General features: G+C 37.2%; 2 protein-coding genes across 2 annotated transcripts; one reads left to right on the forward strand and one right to left on the reverse strand.

Annotated features, from left to right (window-relative positions):
• Nucleotides 1-2,366: 2,366 nt before the first annotated feature.
• On the forward strand, nt 2,367-3,533 carry LOC113774423 (iridoid synthase CYC2). The gene has a single exon (XM_027318961.1). It carries the CDS (start codon nt 2,367-2,369, stop codon nt 3,531-3,533), a length of 1,167 nt encoding a protein of 388 aa, XP_027174762.1.
• A 2,035-nt stretch (nt 3,534-5,568) lies between these two features.
• LOC113774431 (ABC transporter G family member 31) lies at nt 5,569-18,952 on the reverse strand. Its single transcript, XM_027318972.1, has 24 exons — nt 18,618-18,952; nt 18,103-18,223; nt 17,898-17,986; nt 17,250-17,334; nt 16,136-16,298; nt 15,380-15,456; nt 15,142-15,286; nt 13,662-13,963; nt 13,307-13,588; nt 11,182-11,498; nt 10,933-11,093; nt 10,747-10,850; nt 10,491-10,647; nt 10,309-10,371; nt 10,105-10,235; nt 9,691-10,023; nt 9,304-9,594; nt 9,150-9,233; nt 8,825-8,958; nt 8,499-8,726; nt 7,833-8,004; nt 7,539-7,626; nt 6,385-6,551; nt 5,569-6,281 (listed from the first exon to the last, which is right to left on the reverse strand). Exons 1-24 carry the CDS (start codon nt 18,950-18,952, stop codon nt 6,015-6,017), a joined length of 4,296 nt encoding a protein of 1,431 aa, XP_027174773.1. The 3' UTR covers nt 5,569-6,014.
• Nucleotides 18,953-20,554: the final 1,602 nt, after the last annotated feature.

The following is a 20,554-nucleotide window of genomic DNA, read 5'->3' on the forward strand; positions in this document are numbered from 1 at the left end:
AATTCAGTACTTAGTGTCAGAAAGATATTTTTCTTGATAAAATTATTAGTCCTGAAATTTAGTACTTAATGTCCAAAGGAAATTTTACATGACACTTAGTGCCAGAAGAATATTTTACATATTTTGGCATTTTTTTATATAATAGTTGTCAGACATATGATTATCACGTAACTTTTTTGGATAATAATTTGGAAAAAATCCGTTAAGGGTACTAAATGTGTTCAATAGTTAAAAAAATGACTATTAGATTTGTTTTTGTCCAAAATTTGGGGATTAAAATCACTCATGTGTCAAAATTTGGGTATCAAAACTATAAACGGATTGCCCCCAGGGCACATGGCGCAGCGATTGAGGGGTCGGTCTTGAGTTGTTGGCTTCCCCACTGACCGGGGTTCGATTCGTGCCCGCTGCGCTGCACATCCTGACTCGCCCGGGAAAGTTGTATGGGGCTATCGGCTTCCCTCCGATTTGGTGTGCCGGCTCGGGTCCTAAGGGTTCAGATCGAAGCATCTTCCGGGTTACAAAAAAAAAAAAAAAACTATAAACGGATTTGGTCCATCTGCGAGCATAGGCCCATGGTCCAATTTAAGTAATTGAATGTTGGAAGTTCTTTCAGTACCGAACGGGCAATATACACATGCAATAAAATCTTCATTCATTGTACGGATTCTTCCAAAATGTGCAACCATTTTTCGTCTGCTATACACCTGATCATCTACCAATAGACCGAGAACTTGCTAGTCTGGTATCAAAATCAATCTTTTGAAATTAAATATTGCACCCAATTTGGGATTACTCCTTTTCTTTTTCTTTCCAATATTCCCTCTGCTGTGGGTTTTATCATGTCTAGCCCTTGTTGGTTGAACAATCATGTTTAGAAGTCGAACAAAAAGACGTAAAAAGATTTTCAGCTGGTAAGATCCATGAAAATCCTGTACATTTGCAACAAGCTGCAAACGTGCATCCTTAATTTTGCTGTACTACTCGTACAAGTTTCCTTCAAATTGTGTAAATTTAATTATGACCACATTTCAAATTAATATTGTACATGCAAGTGACACTATATATAACTACGAGACAATGACCACAACGCAAACCAATGTGAAAAACTGCATGGTTAATTATGTGGGCACGTCAACCTGGAGAAGCAATAGGGCAACGCAGGATATTCGGATTATCATGATCCCATGACTAACTTGTAAGAAAGTGGGCATATCGCCTAGCTACTTCTATTAGCTAGAGGACGCACTGTCAGAATAATTCTAGTCTAATAGAAGCGCAGGCATGATGATTAATTGCGGTCTTCACTTGAGAAATGTTAAAGAAACTCAATTGGCTAGTCCTAGAAGTATGTTAAAGATCCTCATTAATTAGTTTAGATCATCATATATAGCTGACCATATCAAATTACTTTGTTCAACCTGGGAAAAAAAAATTGGAATTTGGAAGTCGGTACTTAAATTAAAATCCTCCAACCTTTGAACTTAAGAAAGATTAACTGGAGTTTTTATGGTTATGGTGACCTAAATCAACAAGCACTGACTGGATGGCATCAACAACTAACGTACGTGTTTACATGTGCGGGTGCATGATATGGCAATTCGCATGATTCAGGTGAAGATTATTTAACTCATGCTTTCAAACAATTATGGCGCATCACAAAATATGGCGTCTAAATTGTTGTGCCAACAACACATCCACTGCCACATAAGTCGATTAACAAAGCCAATCGGCCTACTTTTCCCATGTATTATTAAACAAAGCCAATTCTACTAGTTATGTGATGCTATATATGGATTGGAAGTTAAACAAATCTATTGTCAACATTATTGTCAGTCTGTCCCTATCTTGATGCCCTGTGTTTAGCTTTTTTTTTTTTTTTTTAATTAAAAAAGAAGAGGATAAAAATAACGAACACTATGCTGCACAAACTTTAATAATGGTTGTAACTGTAATGCCAACAAGGTAACGGCTGGTGTCACCATCTGCCTCCCCGAGAGCCATTCAACAAGGCTTTCTCGCCGCAATGACAACTTGTCCTTTACTTAATTCATTTCTGAAGCGACTAGTATTCAAGAACATTAACCCCCAGCCCAGCCAGCTGATGGGCAAATGAGTGACTAAATTATTATGCATGTACACGTAAGGGGTGAGGTTGAAACTTGAAATCTTTCTAGAATGAAACCCTTCCTGCAAGTAAGGAGCGATTAACGAGGGATTTGAGTTAGGTGCAGAACCCTCTTAAGTGGTGGTTAAGGGTAAGGAACCAGCATTAATGCCAAATACCCTATATATAATGTGGATTAGATCATTATAGAGTGTTCTAGTGTGTAGTGAAGCCAAAGGCCATCCCAGTTACATGAAGCATGGCTATCAATGACTCCAACAACAAAATAGTAGGTGTCCCTGTTAAATGTGTAGCGGTTATCTTCGGAGTCACGGGGCTTGTGGGGAAAGAGCTTGCGAGGAGGCTTCTTTCTTCATCCAGCAAGCGCCAATGGAAGGTATACGGCATAGCTCGAGCACCCCAGATTAAAGAAACCCTCCACAATCCAAATTACCATTTCGTTTCATGTGACCTCCTGAACCCTTCAGAAACTCGGCAAAAGCTTTCTCCATTAGATGATGTAACACACATCTTTTGGGTCACCTGGGCAAGCCAATTCCCCATAGATAGCCCCGAGTGTTGCGAGGAAAACGAGGCTATGATGTCCAATGCCTTGAACGCTATCCTCCCAAGAGCCAAGGCATTGAAGCACGTTTCTCTCCAGACGGGGACTAAGCATTACATTTCATTGCAAGAACAGCCTAATGCTAAAGAAGTTAGTTACTTTGACGAGCAATGTCCTAGGGTGGGCACCGGACATAACTTTTACTATGTCCTAGAGGACTTGCTCCAGGAGAGACTTGGAGGAAAGATTCCATGGTCGATTCATCGGCCGGGTTTCATCATGGGGTGTTCTCATAGATCCTTGTACAATTTAGTTGGTAGTTTGTGCGTTTATGGTACCATTTGTAAGAAATTAAACCTCCCATTTTTGTTTGGGGGGACAAGGGAGTGTTGGGAAGAAATGTCCATTGATGCCTCGGATGCTAGGCTCGTGGCTGAACAGCACGTCTGGGCAGCCACCAATGAAGCAGTACAATCCCCTCGTGGCCAAGCATTCAATGCGATCAATGGATCAGGTTTCACGTGGAAGGAGATATGGCCAGCTATAGGTACGAAATTTGGGTTGTCCATGGAATCATTAGCAGGCTCTGATGCCATGTTCGATCAAGATTTCACGTTTTCTTCGGCTATGGCTCAAAAGGGGGGACTTTGGAAAGAAATAGTAATGCAAGAAGGTCTAGTCCAAACGGAGATGGAGGAGTTGGCAAATTGGGGATTCCTGGACGTTTTGTTTCGATTCCCAAGAAAAATGTTAGGAACCCGACACAAAGTTGATGGACTTGGCTTCACGGTGAGGTTCCAAGCTTTGGATTCAATACTCTACTGGATTGACGTCATGAGGCAAGAGAAGCTAATTCCATGACAAGAAGAAGAGGGCCTTTTTACTTCTTAATAAAGATTGCCAAAATGATTTTTAAGTGAGAGGTGCTTGACCACTAAGTGGCTGTTGTAGAGTACAAGTATATGGGAAAATGTGTTCTCCCCCCCCCCCCCCCCATTTTTTTTTTTTTTTTTTGCGGTGGGTAGAATATTCTGTTGATTTGCTCTATGCTGTTCCTGTCTTTTTTTGTAGTGTAAAAAGAATAGACAGGATTAAATCGAACTTGTTAAAAATTATTGTTGATGTCTGCAGGCTCTCTTAATTAATTAATGCCTCCTTGATTTACTGATCTGGTCTCTCACAAAAAAAAAAAAAGAATAGTCAACTATGACCAGTTTTTAGCCCTCTGCTCGGGAAAACCTCCAGTTCCTGTTTCAAGTGGAGGAACACAACTATTCTTCGAAGTCCAAACAAATGCCAATTGTAGGCTATTTATAGCCGCGGAAGCGCTTCTTTTTAGTCAAATGTGAATTTTGCTTTTGTATAATCGAAAGCAGAATTTCTCCATTACATTTCAAAAAAAAGATGACAAGTAACGCAACTTGAGGTAATGGCATATTTGAACGAGTAAAATCAGAATGTATCCATTGACTTTCTTTGCTAGTGAAATGAGAACCAATCGAAGTTCCCTAATTGCTTACGACTGAAGTAGTATCTCAACAATTTTTATGGCAGCCTTATTCTGCACAGGTACGCAAGAGTAAAAGTTCCAACTTGCCAGGACACAAACAAAACAAAACAAAACAAAACAAAACAAAACGTAAGGCCATATTCTAAATATAATGAAACTAATTAATGTTTAAATTTTCCAAGTGAGACTTTGAAATTTGCATGTTCGGATTGGAGTTTCTGAGAGTTCCTTATATGAAAAGTTACACAGTGACAGTGTAATATATGTGAGATGAAACATAATTGAGAAATGTGTCAAAAAGATATTTCAAAAATAACAAATTGTTAGTTTTCCTATGATATTGTGGTTCCAGATTGATTTTATTTGCAATGTGTAGGTATTGATTCAAGGGGTATGATTTTTTATTAGATCTACATATTGTTGAGCATTGTAAACACTTAAATATTAATTCAACGGATATGATTTTTATCAGGTCTTCATATATGAGTATTGTAAATACGTATTTAAATTTCAAAAAATCTATTATACGTTCTCTCTCTTTTATTTGGGTGCCATTAGTTGTCATTTGTAACCTCGTTTCTTAAGGGTTGAAATTCAGACAATCCTGCGGGTGAAAATGTGAGCGTATTTGCCTCTGATCTGAATCGTATTGGATGGTGCCTGGTAGCCTTTTTACAGCTTCAAAATTCTCAAGCAGAAGCCAAGAATAAATAGCCTGATACATTCTGACAATCCGAACAGCTTCAACCACTCTTCACGCCGACGGTTGGACAAAAGAATTTAAAAAAAAAAAAAAAGGTACATAGAGAGTACCTTCATAGTGAATAACTCCGATGCGTTGCGCATTGGTTGATTAACATTTCCACGATTTTGTCATTATTTACAAAAGGTTAAAATATAGTCGCTCTGTGGTAAAAAAAAAAAAAAAAGATTCTTGAACATGATACTTTTCTCTAGGTTCAACTAGTACATCAATGATCATACTAATTATAAAGAATAAAGGGTAAAATACTAAAAAACTACCTGTGGTTTGACAAATGTTTAATTTAACTCCATTTGATTTAGAAACACACACTATAACTCCATGTAATTTTAACTAAATTAAAAATTGGGTAGATAGCATCATATCAATATTGCCCCTATTATATGTAAGATGCTTTTCATTCAATTTTCACTTTAGTCAAAACCGTAGGAAGTTATAGTGTAATTTTTCAAATTAGAGGAAGTTAAATTGAATATTTGACAAACCATAGGAAATTCATTTATATAGGAACAATATTGACATTTCACATATAACCGTTAGATTAAATGCTTTCCATTCAATTTTCAATTTAGTTGAAACCACAGGGAGTTATAGTGTAGGTTTTCAAATCAAAGAGAGTTAAAATGAATATTTAGCAAACCACAAGGAGTTTTTGGTATTTTACCCAAGAATAAAAGAGAATTGTTTATCTAGCTGCCTTTCCAAATTAATGTCTTGCTCTTTTCTTCATCCCTTTTTTCTTGGGTATGTGTGCGTGTCAAGTGTCTTCCTCCTGTTTATGTCGAAAAAAACAATCACCAGCACAACAAAGCTGAGGAGAACCTTGCACAATCTGTCAGCGGAAGCAAAATACATGGCCAAAGGGAAAGGTTGCTGCTGTACTTTCCTTGTATCCATCAAGCATGTAGCGTAGTAAATTTGTTTTATCAAGAAATCTGTAGGCTTTGTCATGATGCTGCTTTCCAGCTCCACACAGTTCAGCAACTCAGCAACGCCATTGACGCAAATGTCTTCCTGACTTCCAATGAATGCATTTCTGTCACAACAATTCTAATATCAGCAACTTCCTTCATCTTTTCTGGAAATTGAGGACTTTGACAGAGATTGCAAAGATGCCAAAAAATAGAACACTGAAGCCAAGAAGTACAGCAACTGAAACTCCAGTCATCCCTGGGCCATAGCCAAAAGTAACCTCAATATACTCTTTTACAGAGCCCTCAAATCCAGGCCCTACAATTTTGGTTTCCACGTCTCCAAGTTGGGAGGTGATGATGCCCCGCAATGTCCACGCAATTGGGCAGATATAATAGAACCATATCCACCATCCAGGGATGCTCTATACATATTTATTGGACAAAAAATATCAGTACGGTACGATCGAGTTAGTATAATGTTTTAATGGTGTGCTTGCGGCTTGGTCACATTAATGCTACACTTACCGGTTTAGGTACTAAAAAGCCGGAGAGGAGATTCCACAATGAGTAGAATGCTGAAGAGATAACAGCAGCCAAGTGCTGATTGGGTGTTAGACCCACAGCCATCATGCCATAGAAGGTAAAGTACATGAACGTGAGAAAATTGAACACCAGATAGAGGAAAAATTTGCCTGCAAGAAGAAACAAGGTACATAAATCAGCCTCATTGCATCTCCAATTTCCTTTTCTAATAAGCAATCAGATGATCTAATGTGACCCCAACGTTTACTTTGGAGGCGTCAATACTTGCAAAGGAGGACAAATGATCAATATGTTACAACAGCTTGAAAAGAAGTGCGGGGAAATTAAAATGAACGAACTTATGACAACCTTCTGACACTTGATCAACAAAAGACAGCCACATTGAGGCAAGACTACTTCAAGTTCAAAAGCGCATGCTTTTTTTTTTTTTTGGTTGGTACAGAAATGTGGTTAACGAGAGAGAGAGAGCTACAGCATAGGGAATGTAATTAGTCCCCTTATCTCTATAAATATGAAGGAATTATTCCTCAATAATGGAGTAATAATTAATAGTATTGTAAAATGAGTGGCGCAAAGTCAAAAAAAGGATTCTGACCAAACACTATTGATAATCCCTCTACCCTTAGAATAGTTCCTTGAATCTAGGATATGATTCAATATATGATTCAAACACTATTGATAATTCCTCTACCCTTAGAATAGTTCCTTACAATTTAAAAAAAAAAAAAAAAACCACTTCCGTCACTAACGGTGAAAGGTATCATTGAGCATTATGTTGAACTAAATGGTTATTTCGGATGTTGAATTCTGCTCTTTCACCATTATGCCAAAGCCCAAAGAGACAACAAAAAATAGGATATGTAAGGCAATAATTTTCTGAAATAAAAAGTCACACGTAAGTGGTCAATCCTTATGTCCGTGATCGTCTTATGTTCATAGGTCAATTTCTTTAAGCATGTGAAACTGGAAAGACCCGAGTATCCTAACAAAAAAAAGTTTAATTAGGTTCAGTTTCGGGTCATAGAAGGTAACGATGTATTTAAACCACTCAAAAACAAGCTTTTGTGCCCTATTTCAAGCACGACTCGTGATGGGATCAACCCATATAAGTAGAAGAAAAAGAGGACTGTGTATACCTAATGTCCTTTCAAAGTTGATCATGAAGTACGTAATAACACAGTATATCAATGCCTGCACTGCAACATATGGGATCTCCACAAGACCCTGAATAAGCAAAGAAAAAGTTGAAACTGAGTACTGAATTCCGCAAATGCAATAGGAGTAAAAAAGTCGAGCTTCCCTAGCAATGAGGTGACATCAGAATACTGACAACCTTTTATTCATAGCCCCTTGATAAGCATCTCATTCTTACACCTTTTATTCATCTTTTTTCATACAACCTTAACTGAACTTTGTTTAGAACACAGTACCTGTGCTGCGGCATAAGGATATGGGCCATACATTCCTGCAGCTCGCTCTCTATAGAATACTGTCCTCTCAATTGAAACAATTGGTTGTACAGAAGATGAGTTATTAACCCCAAGGAACATGGCAGAAGCATATAGAGCTCCCATTACAACAAATAAGTTTTGTATGGAGTCCCTGCAAAATCATTCGAATCTCAACATCTAAACTTAGGTTATAACTCTGCAAACGGTTAGACAAATTAGTTTTGACCAATATCCCAGGCTGACATACTTAAAGTGAAAAAGTATCACCATCGACCAAAGAGACATGCATTATACTTTCAATCAGCAGAGGACTAGCGTTTGTCTTAGTTACAGCCCCAAATTTACAAAAAGTTCCAGAAACGAGTCAAAGACAGTTCACCCCAGAAATTGCATAATGAGCAACATATGTATAGCCATAGCATATAATATACTTGACAAGATTGATAGATCAACCCACTTGATTTTCTCAAATTAGTAGCTTATATTGATATATGACTTGAGCATCATACTGAATTACTAGAAATAAAAAAAAGGTCATTGAAAAATGAGAAATTCTTTAAATCCAGAAAAGAAGACCATATCAAAGAACATAAAAAGAAAATGGTACTGAGGTTTTTGCATGAATAGTACAAGAAGTATCATCACCTTTTTGTGCCGATGTCCCAAAATATAGTGCCAATTATAATAGCACTCATTGTAGTAAAAAACAGCCTCACAGCATTGTATGATGGGGTCCTCCAGTAGACTAGATTTTGCTTCCAGAAGCATGTTCTAAACTGAGAGAATGCATCTTGAGCAAATGTGGATGCAAACTTCAACGGTTGTGAGCCAACAGGTGGAACACTTGCCCGCTGAATGGAAGCTTCCACTTCCCTGCAGGAGAATAAGATGCAGATGTTAGAAGGGACAAAAAGTCATAGCGTGATAGCCAGCAATGTTTCTGGCAATCAAGCAAAACCAGTTTGGATCACCTATATTGATTGGAATTTCTATATATGACTGCAAAGTCTTCACCGATCCTTTCTTCAGCAGCAGGTGTACTTATTTCAAGCATCCAAGTCGCAGGGTTATAACTACTAGGAATTGGGGGAATACTAGGGATGCTCTGTATAAACAGTAAAGGGCCAAAAAGATCAATTAGAGCTTGAAAGAGAATTTCATGCAACGGATAGGAGTTTATGCATAGTACAGAGTATGCACGTAAACAATCTAGAGACAAGTTTCTTCCCTCCACACTCGCGAATGAAAAATGCCAAGTTGGATTGCAAAATAGGTACAAGCATTATTGTAATTCACCTGAAAGTAATCAATCATAATTTGAGACTTCTCTCCTAGCTTTCCCCCATATATTACTCGTCCCCCTCGTTTCATCAGAAGTAACTGCAAATTTCAAGAGAATGACATAACGCAGAACAATTTTGTGGCCATAACAAAGTTCAATTAGACAAACCTCGTCAAATGCTTCAAAAATTTCAATACTCGGCTGATGGATGGTACAGACTACTGTTCTTCCTGTGTCAACAGTGTTACGCACAGTTCGCATCACAATGGCAGCTGCTCGTGCATCAAGCCCCGAGGTAGGTTCATCCATAAATATAATTGAAGGATTTGCAACAAGCTCCACTGCAATTGTTAAACGTTTTCTTTGTTCTGTCGACAAGCCAGTACTGCCTGGCAACCCTACCAGAGCATGCCTTAGAGAGTCTAGCTCGACTAGTTCCATCACTTCTTCAACAAATTCCTAAAGAGTACAGCAGTGAAACCTTTGTGAGTTAGAAGGAAACAGAGGAATCAGAACGAAAATATTAAAACTCCTGAGTTTTGTCAGAGAAAAGACCTTTCTTTGTTTTTTGTCTACTTCCTTTGGCAGTCGTAGAAATGAAGAAAACCAGAGCGACTCAAAAACTGTCACTTGTGGAGAATGTATGTCATTTTGTTCGACATATCCTGCAATCCTTGCAAAAGCCTTCTGTTCTTTTGGATGACCAGATATCCTGATGTCACCTTCAATGTACCCACCAGTCTTCCTTCCAGCAAGGACATCCATCAATGTGGTCTTACCCGCACCACTTGACCCAACTAATGCTGTAAGCACTCCTGGTGAAAATAGTCCGCTAACATTTGACAGCAATTGCAACCTCTTTTCTGTGATACCTTGTGAACTCATTTCCTTGAAGACAAAGTAGAACTTCTTCAGCTGTGTACTATAATATAAAAGCCAGAGGGAAGCAAAATCACTTCATGCTGTTACCTTTGGCATGTCAACAAAATAGTTGACATTGTGGAAACTCATTATTAAAGGTTGAAATGGGAGAATCATTCCCTTCTTTCTACGCCCAAGCCTAGAAGGAATGGTATCTGATTCAGAATTTGCTACGCTTCCTGCCAGATGATGATAGGTGTGAAAACACATACAAAAATTAGTGGCAAAAAGAATAAAGGATAAATCCTATACCATTCTCAACTCTGTTTTCCTGCGTGACCTCTGGTGGAATGGTTGCTTGAGATTTCCTGATAGCTGTACGATAAAAGAAGCTGTGAAAAACTGAACAATCTGATTATATAGTTCATAATTTATTCTCATACTTTTCAAAATTATAATGTAGAGTAATGTTGATCATCTGTCTAATAACTTACGATTAAGAAAAGTCAAGGCCATTGTCCCTGCAATATTGAGAAGCAGAGTGTAAACTAATAAGACCCCAAAACCTAGCCAATACCAGTAACCAGCACTGGGTAGACTGTGTGATTGGAGAATGCTGTACCCTAGGGAAATATTTCCAGAAGTTGTTTTCTGCCAAATGAAAATTTTGGCAAAGAGGTCATAATATGCATGCAAAAAAGGTTTGTGAATTATTTTCTATCACATATATAATGAAGAGAAAAACCAAACCTCCATCCATCTTGTTGCAGTAAATTCATTAACAGAAATTGCACGCTGCCCATAGGACAATGGAGACACCCAAAAGGCCCAGACCCACCATGGCTTAATCATTTCTGAAAGAATATGAAGTATATAAGGTAAGAGAAAAATAAATAAGAGAGGCATCTACTTCACAGAATCATCTGAAAAGTGTACCCTTCGGCATAATAAATCCTCCCAGCAAGAATATAACTAGTAGTGCTGCTGATCCAAATGTACTGGAGATAGTTATATCTCGTGAAACAGATGCAATCATTCGGAAGAGAGCCAGAGCCATTTGATGCATAGAAAATAGTAGAAGCATATACCGGAAAAATCTGAGAGATTTCCCAATTGGACAGATTAGAAGCTTGTTAAGTAAATGCAACTGCACATATAAAAGGCTGGAAAAGTGATGGGGGATACCTCCCAGGACTGGGTGCAAATCCAACACTGTAGTATACAACACAAGACCACACTGCAGCTTCAATAACAGAGTAGGGTACACGTGTAATCCAACTAGAGACGGACCAGGCCCATGCAGGATGGAAGAAATTATCTCTCTGCTTGTAAAATACTGGAAGTCGAAAAATCATAATAGGAAGCTCTGAGAGCCCGTTGAACATCATATGCACTAGGCCAAAAAATAAACAAGCCAGATAGAGATTTCCATTTGTCAAATCTGTTGGATGCAGTCGTGTTCGCAGGAACATTGTACACGTGACAAATCCTACAAATGCAACCTGTGGCATGAAGACATCATTTACAATTCCAGAATGACAGAAACAGACTTGTAGGCAGATTAAAGAATCGTAATGCCGCTTAAATACCAGAAAGATGTATTACGTCTAGGCAATCGTCATTCTAAAAGGTATTCAACAGCCACAAAGATGGACAAAGAAAAATAATCAATGGCCTCAAAGATGGACAAAGAAAAGTATTCAATGGCCTCAATGATGGACAAAGGGCCTAAACAGTCATGGTATCTTTTACCATTTTGGATCTGGACCATGATCCCATGGCATCTTTCCCAATTATGATTACACAAATTACGAATAGAGCAAGAAACTTTTTCAGAAAGAAATTGTTGGGGTGAGTATCCAACAAATGTTTCCTAATTAGCTTAAAGATTGTTAAAAATTGATCAATGTATAGGGGCCAAATGCTTAGTGGTGTTCTAAGATTACTCTCATCCAAAATCATTTTCATTTTTTAACTCCTTTAATGACTTAATGATGCAAATACCTTCCTTATTTTTCATCATTTTATACGCCTTTTCATAATTCAAGTGTAGGAAGGATGAGTTGAATTTATCAAAGAATCAGGAACAATAACAAAAGATTCATTCCTACGATAGATTACATCAGACTGTCAACCTAATTTTACTTGATTAACTAGACTGTTAACCTCTTTTTATACAATAAAAGTTTTTTTACAAACCCCCAGTTTTCATTTTCTTAAAAATACAGAGAATAAAAATATCTGTGCATCTTTACCAATAAAAGAAATGATATGTTAATGTGTACTATCACTCAAAAACATAGACTTTTGAATCAAATGTGAAAGCCAGATAAGAAGAGTTCTTAATATCATAAACTCTCCAACTAACTGTCTCTTAGCAATTAAGCAAGATTCACATGCACATGAAAGTAGTAGCCAGTCAAAAGTGCATAAAATGTGCCATGTTCACTCATTGAGAATTAGTATAAAAAGTCTACATATGCATAATTTAATACCAAAAAAATATCAGAGCAAGTTTTTAAAAAGTAAAACTTACAACACACAAGGGTAAGAGGGAAGAAAATACATGGAAAATTAGCACAATGCACAATATACTTGATGAGACAAAAAACAATAAACCAAAAGCAAGGTTATTTCCTTGACAGTCTTTTCAAGTTTGAGAGTTCAAATTGTTTTGGAAATTGCAAACAACAGGAACCCAAAATGACAAGTAGTCAAGTTTCTGTCAGAGGTAAAGAGTTTAATCAAATTCCAATACTGTGAAAGTGCCTGCCTACAATGAAAATATTCATGTTTAAACACTTACCGGCAGATAAATACATATCTCAGTTTACTGATTGATAACTTCCTAATTTTATAGTATTGTATTGGCAACATTACCCAGTTTATGGACAGAAAAACCGTAAGACCAGCAATTTCTCAAAAAAACGATGTTGTTAAAAAGGATTGAATTATCTGGACCGCCTAACAAAAAATGAAGTGAAATTTAACCAATAAGATCAATTCGAAGACAGCAGTCGACACTTCAGTATCATGAACCCACAATGATCGACAAAAATCCTTCATATGATATGTTAACTCATATCAACTTATTTTGATATTCTAAATTCAAGTTTGACACTTGCAAAGACATATTGTATGGGAAAGGATACATCTTATATTCTTAACCCATACTCATTCCTAACCCTAGCAGCCTTGGGTCCAATGCTGTGATATTGCCTTAAGGATTACAAGTTACGCCATACAGGCTAAATATCGGATATCAAAGAAACAGAAGTATGGTATTTGTCTTACAGGACACAAAGCATACCTGGCATGTCCTAAAGATGTAGAGAAAACGATGTCTGCTAATTAGAAGTAATTCCCTAGCAAAACATGCTTTAAAGAGCTCCCATATGGACACAGCATACTTGGATTTAGACAAAGCTGAAGGGTGAGCATTGGATTTATCATATGAAGCTGAAATATTAGCTGCCAAATCCTGACCATATCTGGAATTTTGAAAAGCCTCAACAATTTTTGGAACAGGAATGAATACATAAGGTTTTGACCTATCAGCCCAGTATTGAGCCTGATCCTTTCGCGAGGTCACCTATAAATAGAAAACAGAGTGAGTGCCTAATGAACATCAATAAAGAAGCAAAGAAAATCAAAATATAATGTACCTCTTGAAGAAAGTCCGCTACACCCTTACGAGGTGGGAGTCGAAAGCCTAGAGACTCAAAGAAATCCACAACATCTGCCCGAGGGCCTTGATACACAATATATCCTTCGGATATTACAATCAGATCATCAAATAGATCAAAAGTCTCAGGTGCAGGCTGAAGTAAAGCCATTAAAATTGTTCCTTCCATTAAATGAACAAAATTCCTCAAGCATTTGACAATTTGGTAGGTTGTGGAGCTATCGAGTCCAGTGGATATTTCATCCATGAATAATGTTTTCCTGGGGCCAACCACCATTTCTCCTATACAAAAAAAATGGAAAAAAAAGAAAGGGCAGAGAGAGAGAGAGAGATTAGTATTTAAAGGAAACTACAAAACCCAAAAGGTGCAAGGTTCCTCACATCAAAACCATAGCTAACTCAAACTTGTTTTTCTTTTCCCCTGTTAACTTGCCTTTCTAATTCCTCCACCTTCATCTTTCCCTAAAAAACTTCGTTAAATTTGAGTAAGTTACAAACGAATTTAGTGATCTACAACTTCTTTTAACTTTATTTTGTTGCAGAAATGGGCCATCCAGCTATTCCTTTCCACTGTCACCAAAAGCGTTAGCAATTGAAAAAGGGAACTAATTCTCTTCTTTATTTCCTTACTCTATTGAGCTTTCTGTGGAGAATCTCACCATAGAACTAATGCACAGGGACTCAAACAACAAATAGATTTGTTTGAAGCAGATTGTAAACAGATCATAAACAAGTACACAAGAAAATTGATCTTGGACTATTAGAGCGCAAGTAAACATCAATCACCATTTGTTCAAAAGAATGCATGTGGATAGAGATACTAGTAGGAACAAAAGTTAACAAAAATGTGGCTTAAGAAAAATAGGCTATTCAAGACAGTGTCAGCAAATTTGTTGACAAGAAACAATACTGATACAACAAGAAGTAGAATGCCTTGATATCGTTTGCACAATCAGATGTATTCCCAAAGGTTGCACTATTAAGGTTTCTGATGCTTAACAGATGTGGTTTTGTCTCAAAAGGATACACTAGACACACATCAAGAAACAAAACCATCTTAATAAGCCACTTGCTAATAATCATGCTCTAAACCAGGAATCATGAGAAGTATCATTTAACCACTTCATAAAAATTTGGAGCACAAAGTGCAATTAGATTTTTTTTGGGGATTGAAATTAGTTTGAATATAACCAATCTCTCTGAACTCAAGCAAATTCCAAGAACAAGCATGTGGAGTCATTTGCATCAAGTATGAAGGAGAAATTGATCATGAAAATCTTCAAGAATGCATAAGAATAAAGCATATAACTCATGAAAACTGTGAAAATATAGAGATATAAGGCCCCAATCACTGGGGCACTTGAGGAGCCAAGTTTTTAAGAGACTAAGATAGAAAGAAAACCATGTATTTCAACCATACTGGCAGATTTTAAGGTGATACCACAGAGGCAGCAATAGACCTGTAGTGACTCTCTTTCTTTGACCACCTGAAATGCCCCTAAGCATTTCATTACCAACCAGAGTATCTGAACAAGCATCAAGACCAAGAATTTTCAGGTAGTATTCGGTGGATACACTGTGCTTAGTACCACCAACAGATGATGCCTGAAATAAAACATTGTTGCCCAATCATCATATGGAAATATTGCAAATGGCAAATTACTCTAATAAGATAACTGAACAAGATACAAAAGCCACCTTCATAAATGCGTCAATCTCAGGAATAGGACGTATATTCCTCTCCTTCTCTAGACGAGTAAGATCTTTCATATATTCTGCAGTTCCAGATTAAAGATGCAAATAAATAACAACTTTGCTGTCCTTCAATAGCAATCAAATACTCTGACAAAAAATCCCCAAATTGGACAACTAAAGCTCTTGAAGCCCTTTAAGCCAAGGGATTCAAATGATATGTCCTTGGATACTATATCTGTCCTTCCATGACTGCTGAATCATAAACTATGAAAATGGAAGAAAGGTAAAAAATGTTTACAGCCCAACTAAATCCTCACCAACAGGGCAAGTTAGTCAGTGGGATCTAACCTATGGCAACCTTAGCTTAGAGTGAAAACCCCACAACCTTGACATGATTTGCCTAACCATTTTACTGGTACAATGAGAATGACACAAATATCAGGAAATGGCTTGGACTCAGATTGAATAAGAACAAACAACAAACTGACAACAAAAAACAAGGATGGAGGGCAAACTGCAAAAATGAGAAACAAGTTCTATCTAAGCATGACAACCGAATACCCTGATGTAAAAGTAGGCATAGTTACACTTCAACCAAGTTCCACCTATGATATTTTCATTTTAATGGTGTCCCCAATTTTATGAATATAAATGAGCCAAGAATCTTAATATAGAAATGCACAATCAAATGATATCAACATTAATTCTGGTGTATTGAATAAGCTAGCAACTGAATGTGGTGAAACCATAAGGACAAACCTGCAAAACCTTCACTTGCACCTTGGCATCTAGCTGCAAAATCCAATGTTTCCCTCACAGTCAACTCGGCAATGTGATTATCTGTCTGACTAATGTAAGCCGAAGTCCTTTGAATGCAAAATTCCTCAAGCTTTTGACCATTATATGATATGTTCCCACTTTTCTGGTACCAAATTGTTTTGTTATTGATGAGAAAAACATCAAAGGTGAAATTCAAACATCCTCTAAAGATAAAGATGATATAATCAAGTCTTCAATCATAAATGTGCTAAAATGGAGAAACTGAGTCAAAATATTGACTACTTTATATTTCAAAAGTGCCTACTTGATTTGTAAACACTCCATATGAGAAGATCTTCTAAATAAGACATTTGCAAACTTCAAAGACCACAACAAAAAAAATTCTTAGCACCAAAGCCAAAAACAGATGTATTCTCCACATGATAGAATACAGTCATATGCAAGTGAAAAAGACTTTATTCTTTGTCAAAGACATATTTTTCATGTTGGGTAAAAGCAAGCTACAATGATCTAATAACAAGTCTAAGTGGAGGTCAACAAAATCCAGAAACGAGGGCTAAGTTTTGATGCAAATATCTTCGGAGTAATTGACCTTCTTTTTTCCCATCTCCCACAAATGCATTAGGAAAGAAAACACCAGCTAAATTATCATTTGTTCCTCCCACTTTATGTCTTTGAAGGTCATGTAAATCTGATGGCTTGAGAAACATGAACAGCCAGATATTTGTATTCTTATTCAATCAACACTACTTTAGAAAGTTTATCTGACTTGAACAATTAATTCTTGCATCTTGATATCAGGACATGTCCTGTTCCATCTCACAATATTAGAGTTATTTTATATCCCCGCTTTCAACAAGTGGCTTTAAGTATGACAAAAGGAAAATTAAATTTGGAATAAAATTCTGTACAACCCTTCTTTTATAGCTCTTAATCAAGGATCCCAGATTTGTACTAGCAGTTGGCAAAAGATAACTACGAATTGATAGGATTTCTCAGTTCTGCCTACAAATAAATCAATCTATTCAACAATCTGGGAACATGTATTACTAGTCCAACAAGAGAGGTTGGAATCAATATACGGTAAACTAACCTTCAATCCCTCATCAATTTTTCCTGCAAGAGCTCGTAGTAGTGTGGACTTTCCAGAACCTGGAGGTCCCAAAAGCAATGTCATCCTAGAAAAAGCCAGATAGAGAAATAATTAAACTTACAGTTGCTTTAATTCCTATCATGAATTTCAGTTGTAGTAGCGGATAGAATCTCACTGAAGGTGATTTTTTTTTAGCGAAGTTCATTGTTTTTAACTTTACTTTTTAATTGCCCTAATGCTTTTAGCCTGAGTCATCAATTTGCTTGAAGAAATCAACTATAGCCCCTTTCCTCCGAGTAGATCTTAGTTTGCTTAAGTTGCAAATAATTGTAAGATTACCGGGTGTCAAACCAATTGCATGCTAGTACATTCTAGTCTACATTGGAGGTCGTATTTCTTGATTCAAGATGGATACGTATGTTCCTGATAAAGACAAACGCGTAACTCCAGTCTAAGACATGCAAGGTTATTTGGTGTAATTCACGCCTTAAACCCTCTATGTACTATACAGTTACTCAAATTTCTAACAGATTTCACATTGCTCTTAGATTTCTGTAACAATAAGTATTAAACATGTAGCAAGGGGTGCCTAACAAAAAAAAATGGAAAAAAAAGTAGCAAGGGAAAGGTGAGAGAGAGTTTTTGTACCTCCCAGGCTTTACAACACCATTGAGATTATTCAAAATGGTAAGACAATATCTCTTCGGCCGAAAAATCTTCAGCTTGGTTAAAACTTGCTGCAATTAATCAATGTAATTCAGGTTAATATACAAAACTAAACCTCAACTCAGTATTTACCATCAGAAGTTACAAGAAATGGTAGATTGAAGAAATTAAATAACCACTGACTAACCTCGACGATATCACGACTGAAATTCACCAAAGTTGGCAACGCTCTAGACCCTACTTGCACGTTTGCTGTGATGTTAAGGTCCTGGAAGCGAACCTCAACTTTTGGTATCTCAATTCCCACTCTATCAATAAGGTAAATAAGTAATAATTAAGTCACAGTATAAAATATCGTGAATTTCAAACACTGATAGACGTAATAAATCTCTTAAGCGATGATTTAGAAAGAAATCCACCGTAGGGAAAGAAGACAAATAAATAACTTTCTATGCCTCTTCTTTTCACCTAATCTGAAATCATCTATGCATGGCTCAAATAGTAAAAAGCTCAACTCCCCCCCCAACCAACAATTTCGCAACTGAGTTAATGCACACTCGGATACATAATGAACTGTAATTTAACCAAAAATATCACACATGACAGAATTGAGAGAAGGTCAATTTTCTATTATGAAGATAGAGGCCACGTGTGCATGCAGATTTTGGTACGTGTGTGTGGGTGTGGGGGAAGATGTAGAACCTATCGAGGCGTTCTTTAACGGCGGCGAGGAGTTTATAGTTATCCTGGTCGGAGGTAGCCAAGGCGCGTTTGACCACGAGTTCGCGATTGAGGCGATCGAGTTTCCTAACGTCGACGGTCTCACTCCTCGGCTCATCGGAATCAGTAGTTTCGGAGGGCGTACGCCTCAACAGGGCGAAGTTGGAGCGCTTGTGCGTCGGCAACCTCTCAAGCGCCGCCCACACGAGCTCCTCTTCATCCTGCTCCACAAACTCCGCGTTCGACGGCCTCGAGAAACCATCACCTTGTGCTTCTACTATTACGTCGAAGTATTCGCTCCCGTCCGCCGCCGCCATTTCCCAAAGATCTCAAGATATCTCTCTCAAAATTTACTCATACAATCTTTGATCATTAATTTATTTCTTCCAGCATTTTATCCAACCGTCGTTCTTCTTCTTTTCCCTTTTTTTTTGGTCTTTTTTACATGTGAATATGAAAATAAAAACAAAAAGGAAAAAAGAAAGAAAGAAAGAACTAAAGGCGGGGAGAATTAATGATCAGAAGTTATCGAAATGCGAATGATATTTGGTCTCAGGTGGGATAGCAGCTTAGTTTGTTGGAGAAGAGATCGGGACTAATGTCACGGGTTTCTGTCTCACGCATACTCGCGTTGTATATGTATGAGGTCATGGGCGGGGTGACCGGCTTAAATTGAAGTTTTGAAGAGGTTAAAAAATCTTAAAACTAGGGAAATTGCCGCGGGTGCGTTGCTTGAGCCCTACGCTGTAGCTGCCATCAGTTAGTCATCAGAAGCAGTAATTTTTATTTTACCGGTGGGTTCTTAATTGCAATTTTTTTTTCTTAGACGATGCCGTGTCTCTAAATCGAGTCCTACCGTCCATACATTAGCTACCCAACTCTTACTAGGACTCTTGTCAGACAAAGCTTTGGTTCAGCTAGTTTTGAAGTAATCAAATTATACACCAACAACATTTTGTGTTTGATAAAATTTTAAATTCCGTAAAAACTTCATTAGATTAACATAATATTTGTAATTTATATGTAAAAAATTTCAACAAATTAACATATATGATATTTGTAATTTACATGTATAAAATTCCTGCTATCTCTACCCCAGCTGGTTTTACAAGTATAAGTTGACGAAGTAGAAGCAAATATCTAACACGTGTCCTTTTAGAGTTTTTTTTTTCTGAGTTAAAATGGAGAGTTCAAACCTTACGAGAGGAAAAGAATAAATGGGAGGTTTTGACAATTGAACCACAACTACGGAGCTCACAAGTCCATCGAAGGATTATAACTTAAAAAAAAATCGATCAAAATGTTCCTTACATTTCATCAAATAAAAAATTCATTTGATGAATGTAAATACATTTTAAATTATTTTTCTTGTGTTTAACCTATTCGGATGCTAAAACTTATCTCCATACATAGCTATGGCAAGTAACTACAGATGAAAGATAAAAAGGGATAAGAGCTCTTCCGGGTTATCATGATGAAGGAGGTCATGCCATGACACCTATAAAACATCCAAGGAGACAATCAAGGACCTTTTACAAATACAAAAATGGCTCATACTTGAGTAGGCTCGATTTTTAAAGATTCAGTGATCCACATTATCTCACTAAGTGGTGTGGTACAATTTGAGTCATTAACTATTTGAAAACCGGGTCTAACCAAGTTTCGCCCTCCTAAAATTACATCCATTATGTTACCCACTGGAATCAACTCCGAGCTTTCCTCCTACTTAGGTTTTGGTGTGAGCTTCTTCAATAAATAAATAATTTAAACTTAAACACAATTTCAAGATATATTCACTTCATAATCGAAAAAGTCAAAATTAGGGATGGTAATTGAGCAGGTGCCCACGGCGGGTTAATGAGGTAAGGGGTCATTTACTCCCCCGTTAAGAAATAGGTCAGGGGACGGGAAATATACAC

This window comes from Coffea eugenioides, chromosome 1, assembly GCF_003713205.1.
Source record: "Coffea eugenioides isolate CCC68of chromosome 1, Ceug_1.0, whole genome shotgun sequence".
Taxonomy (NCBI): Eukaryota; Viridiplantae; Streptophyta; class Magnoliopsida; order Gentianales; family Rubiaceae; genus Coffea; species Coffea eugenioides.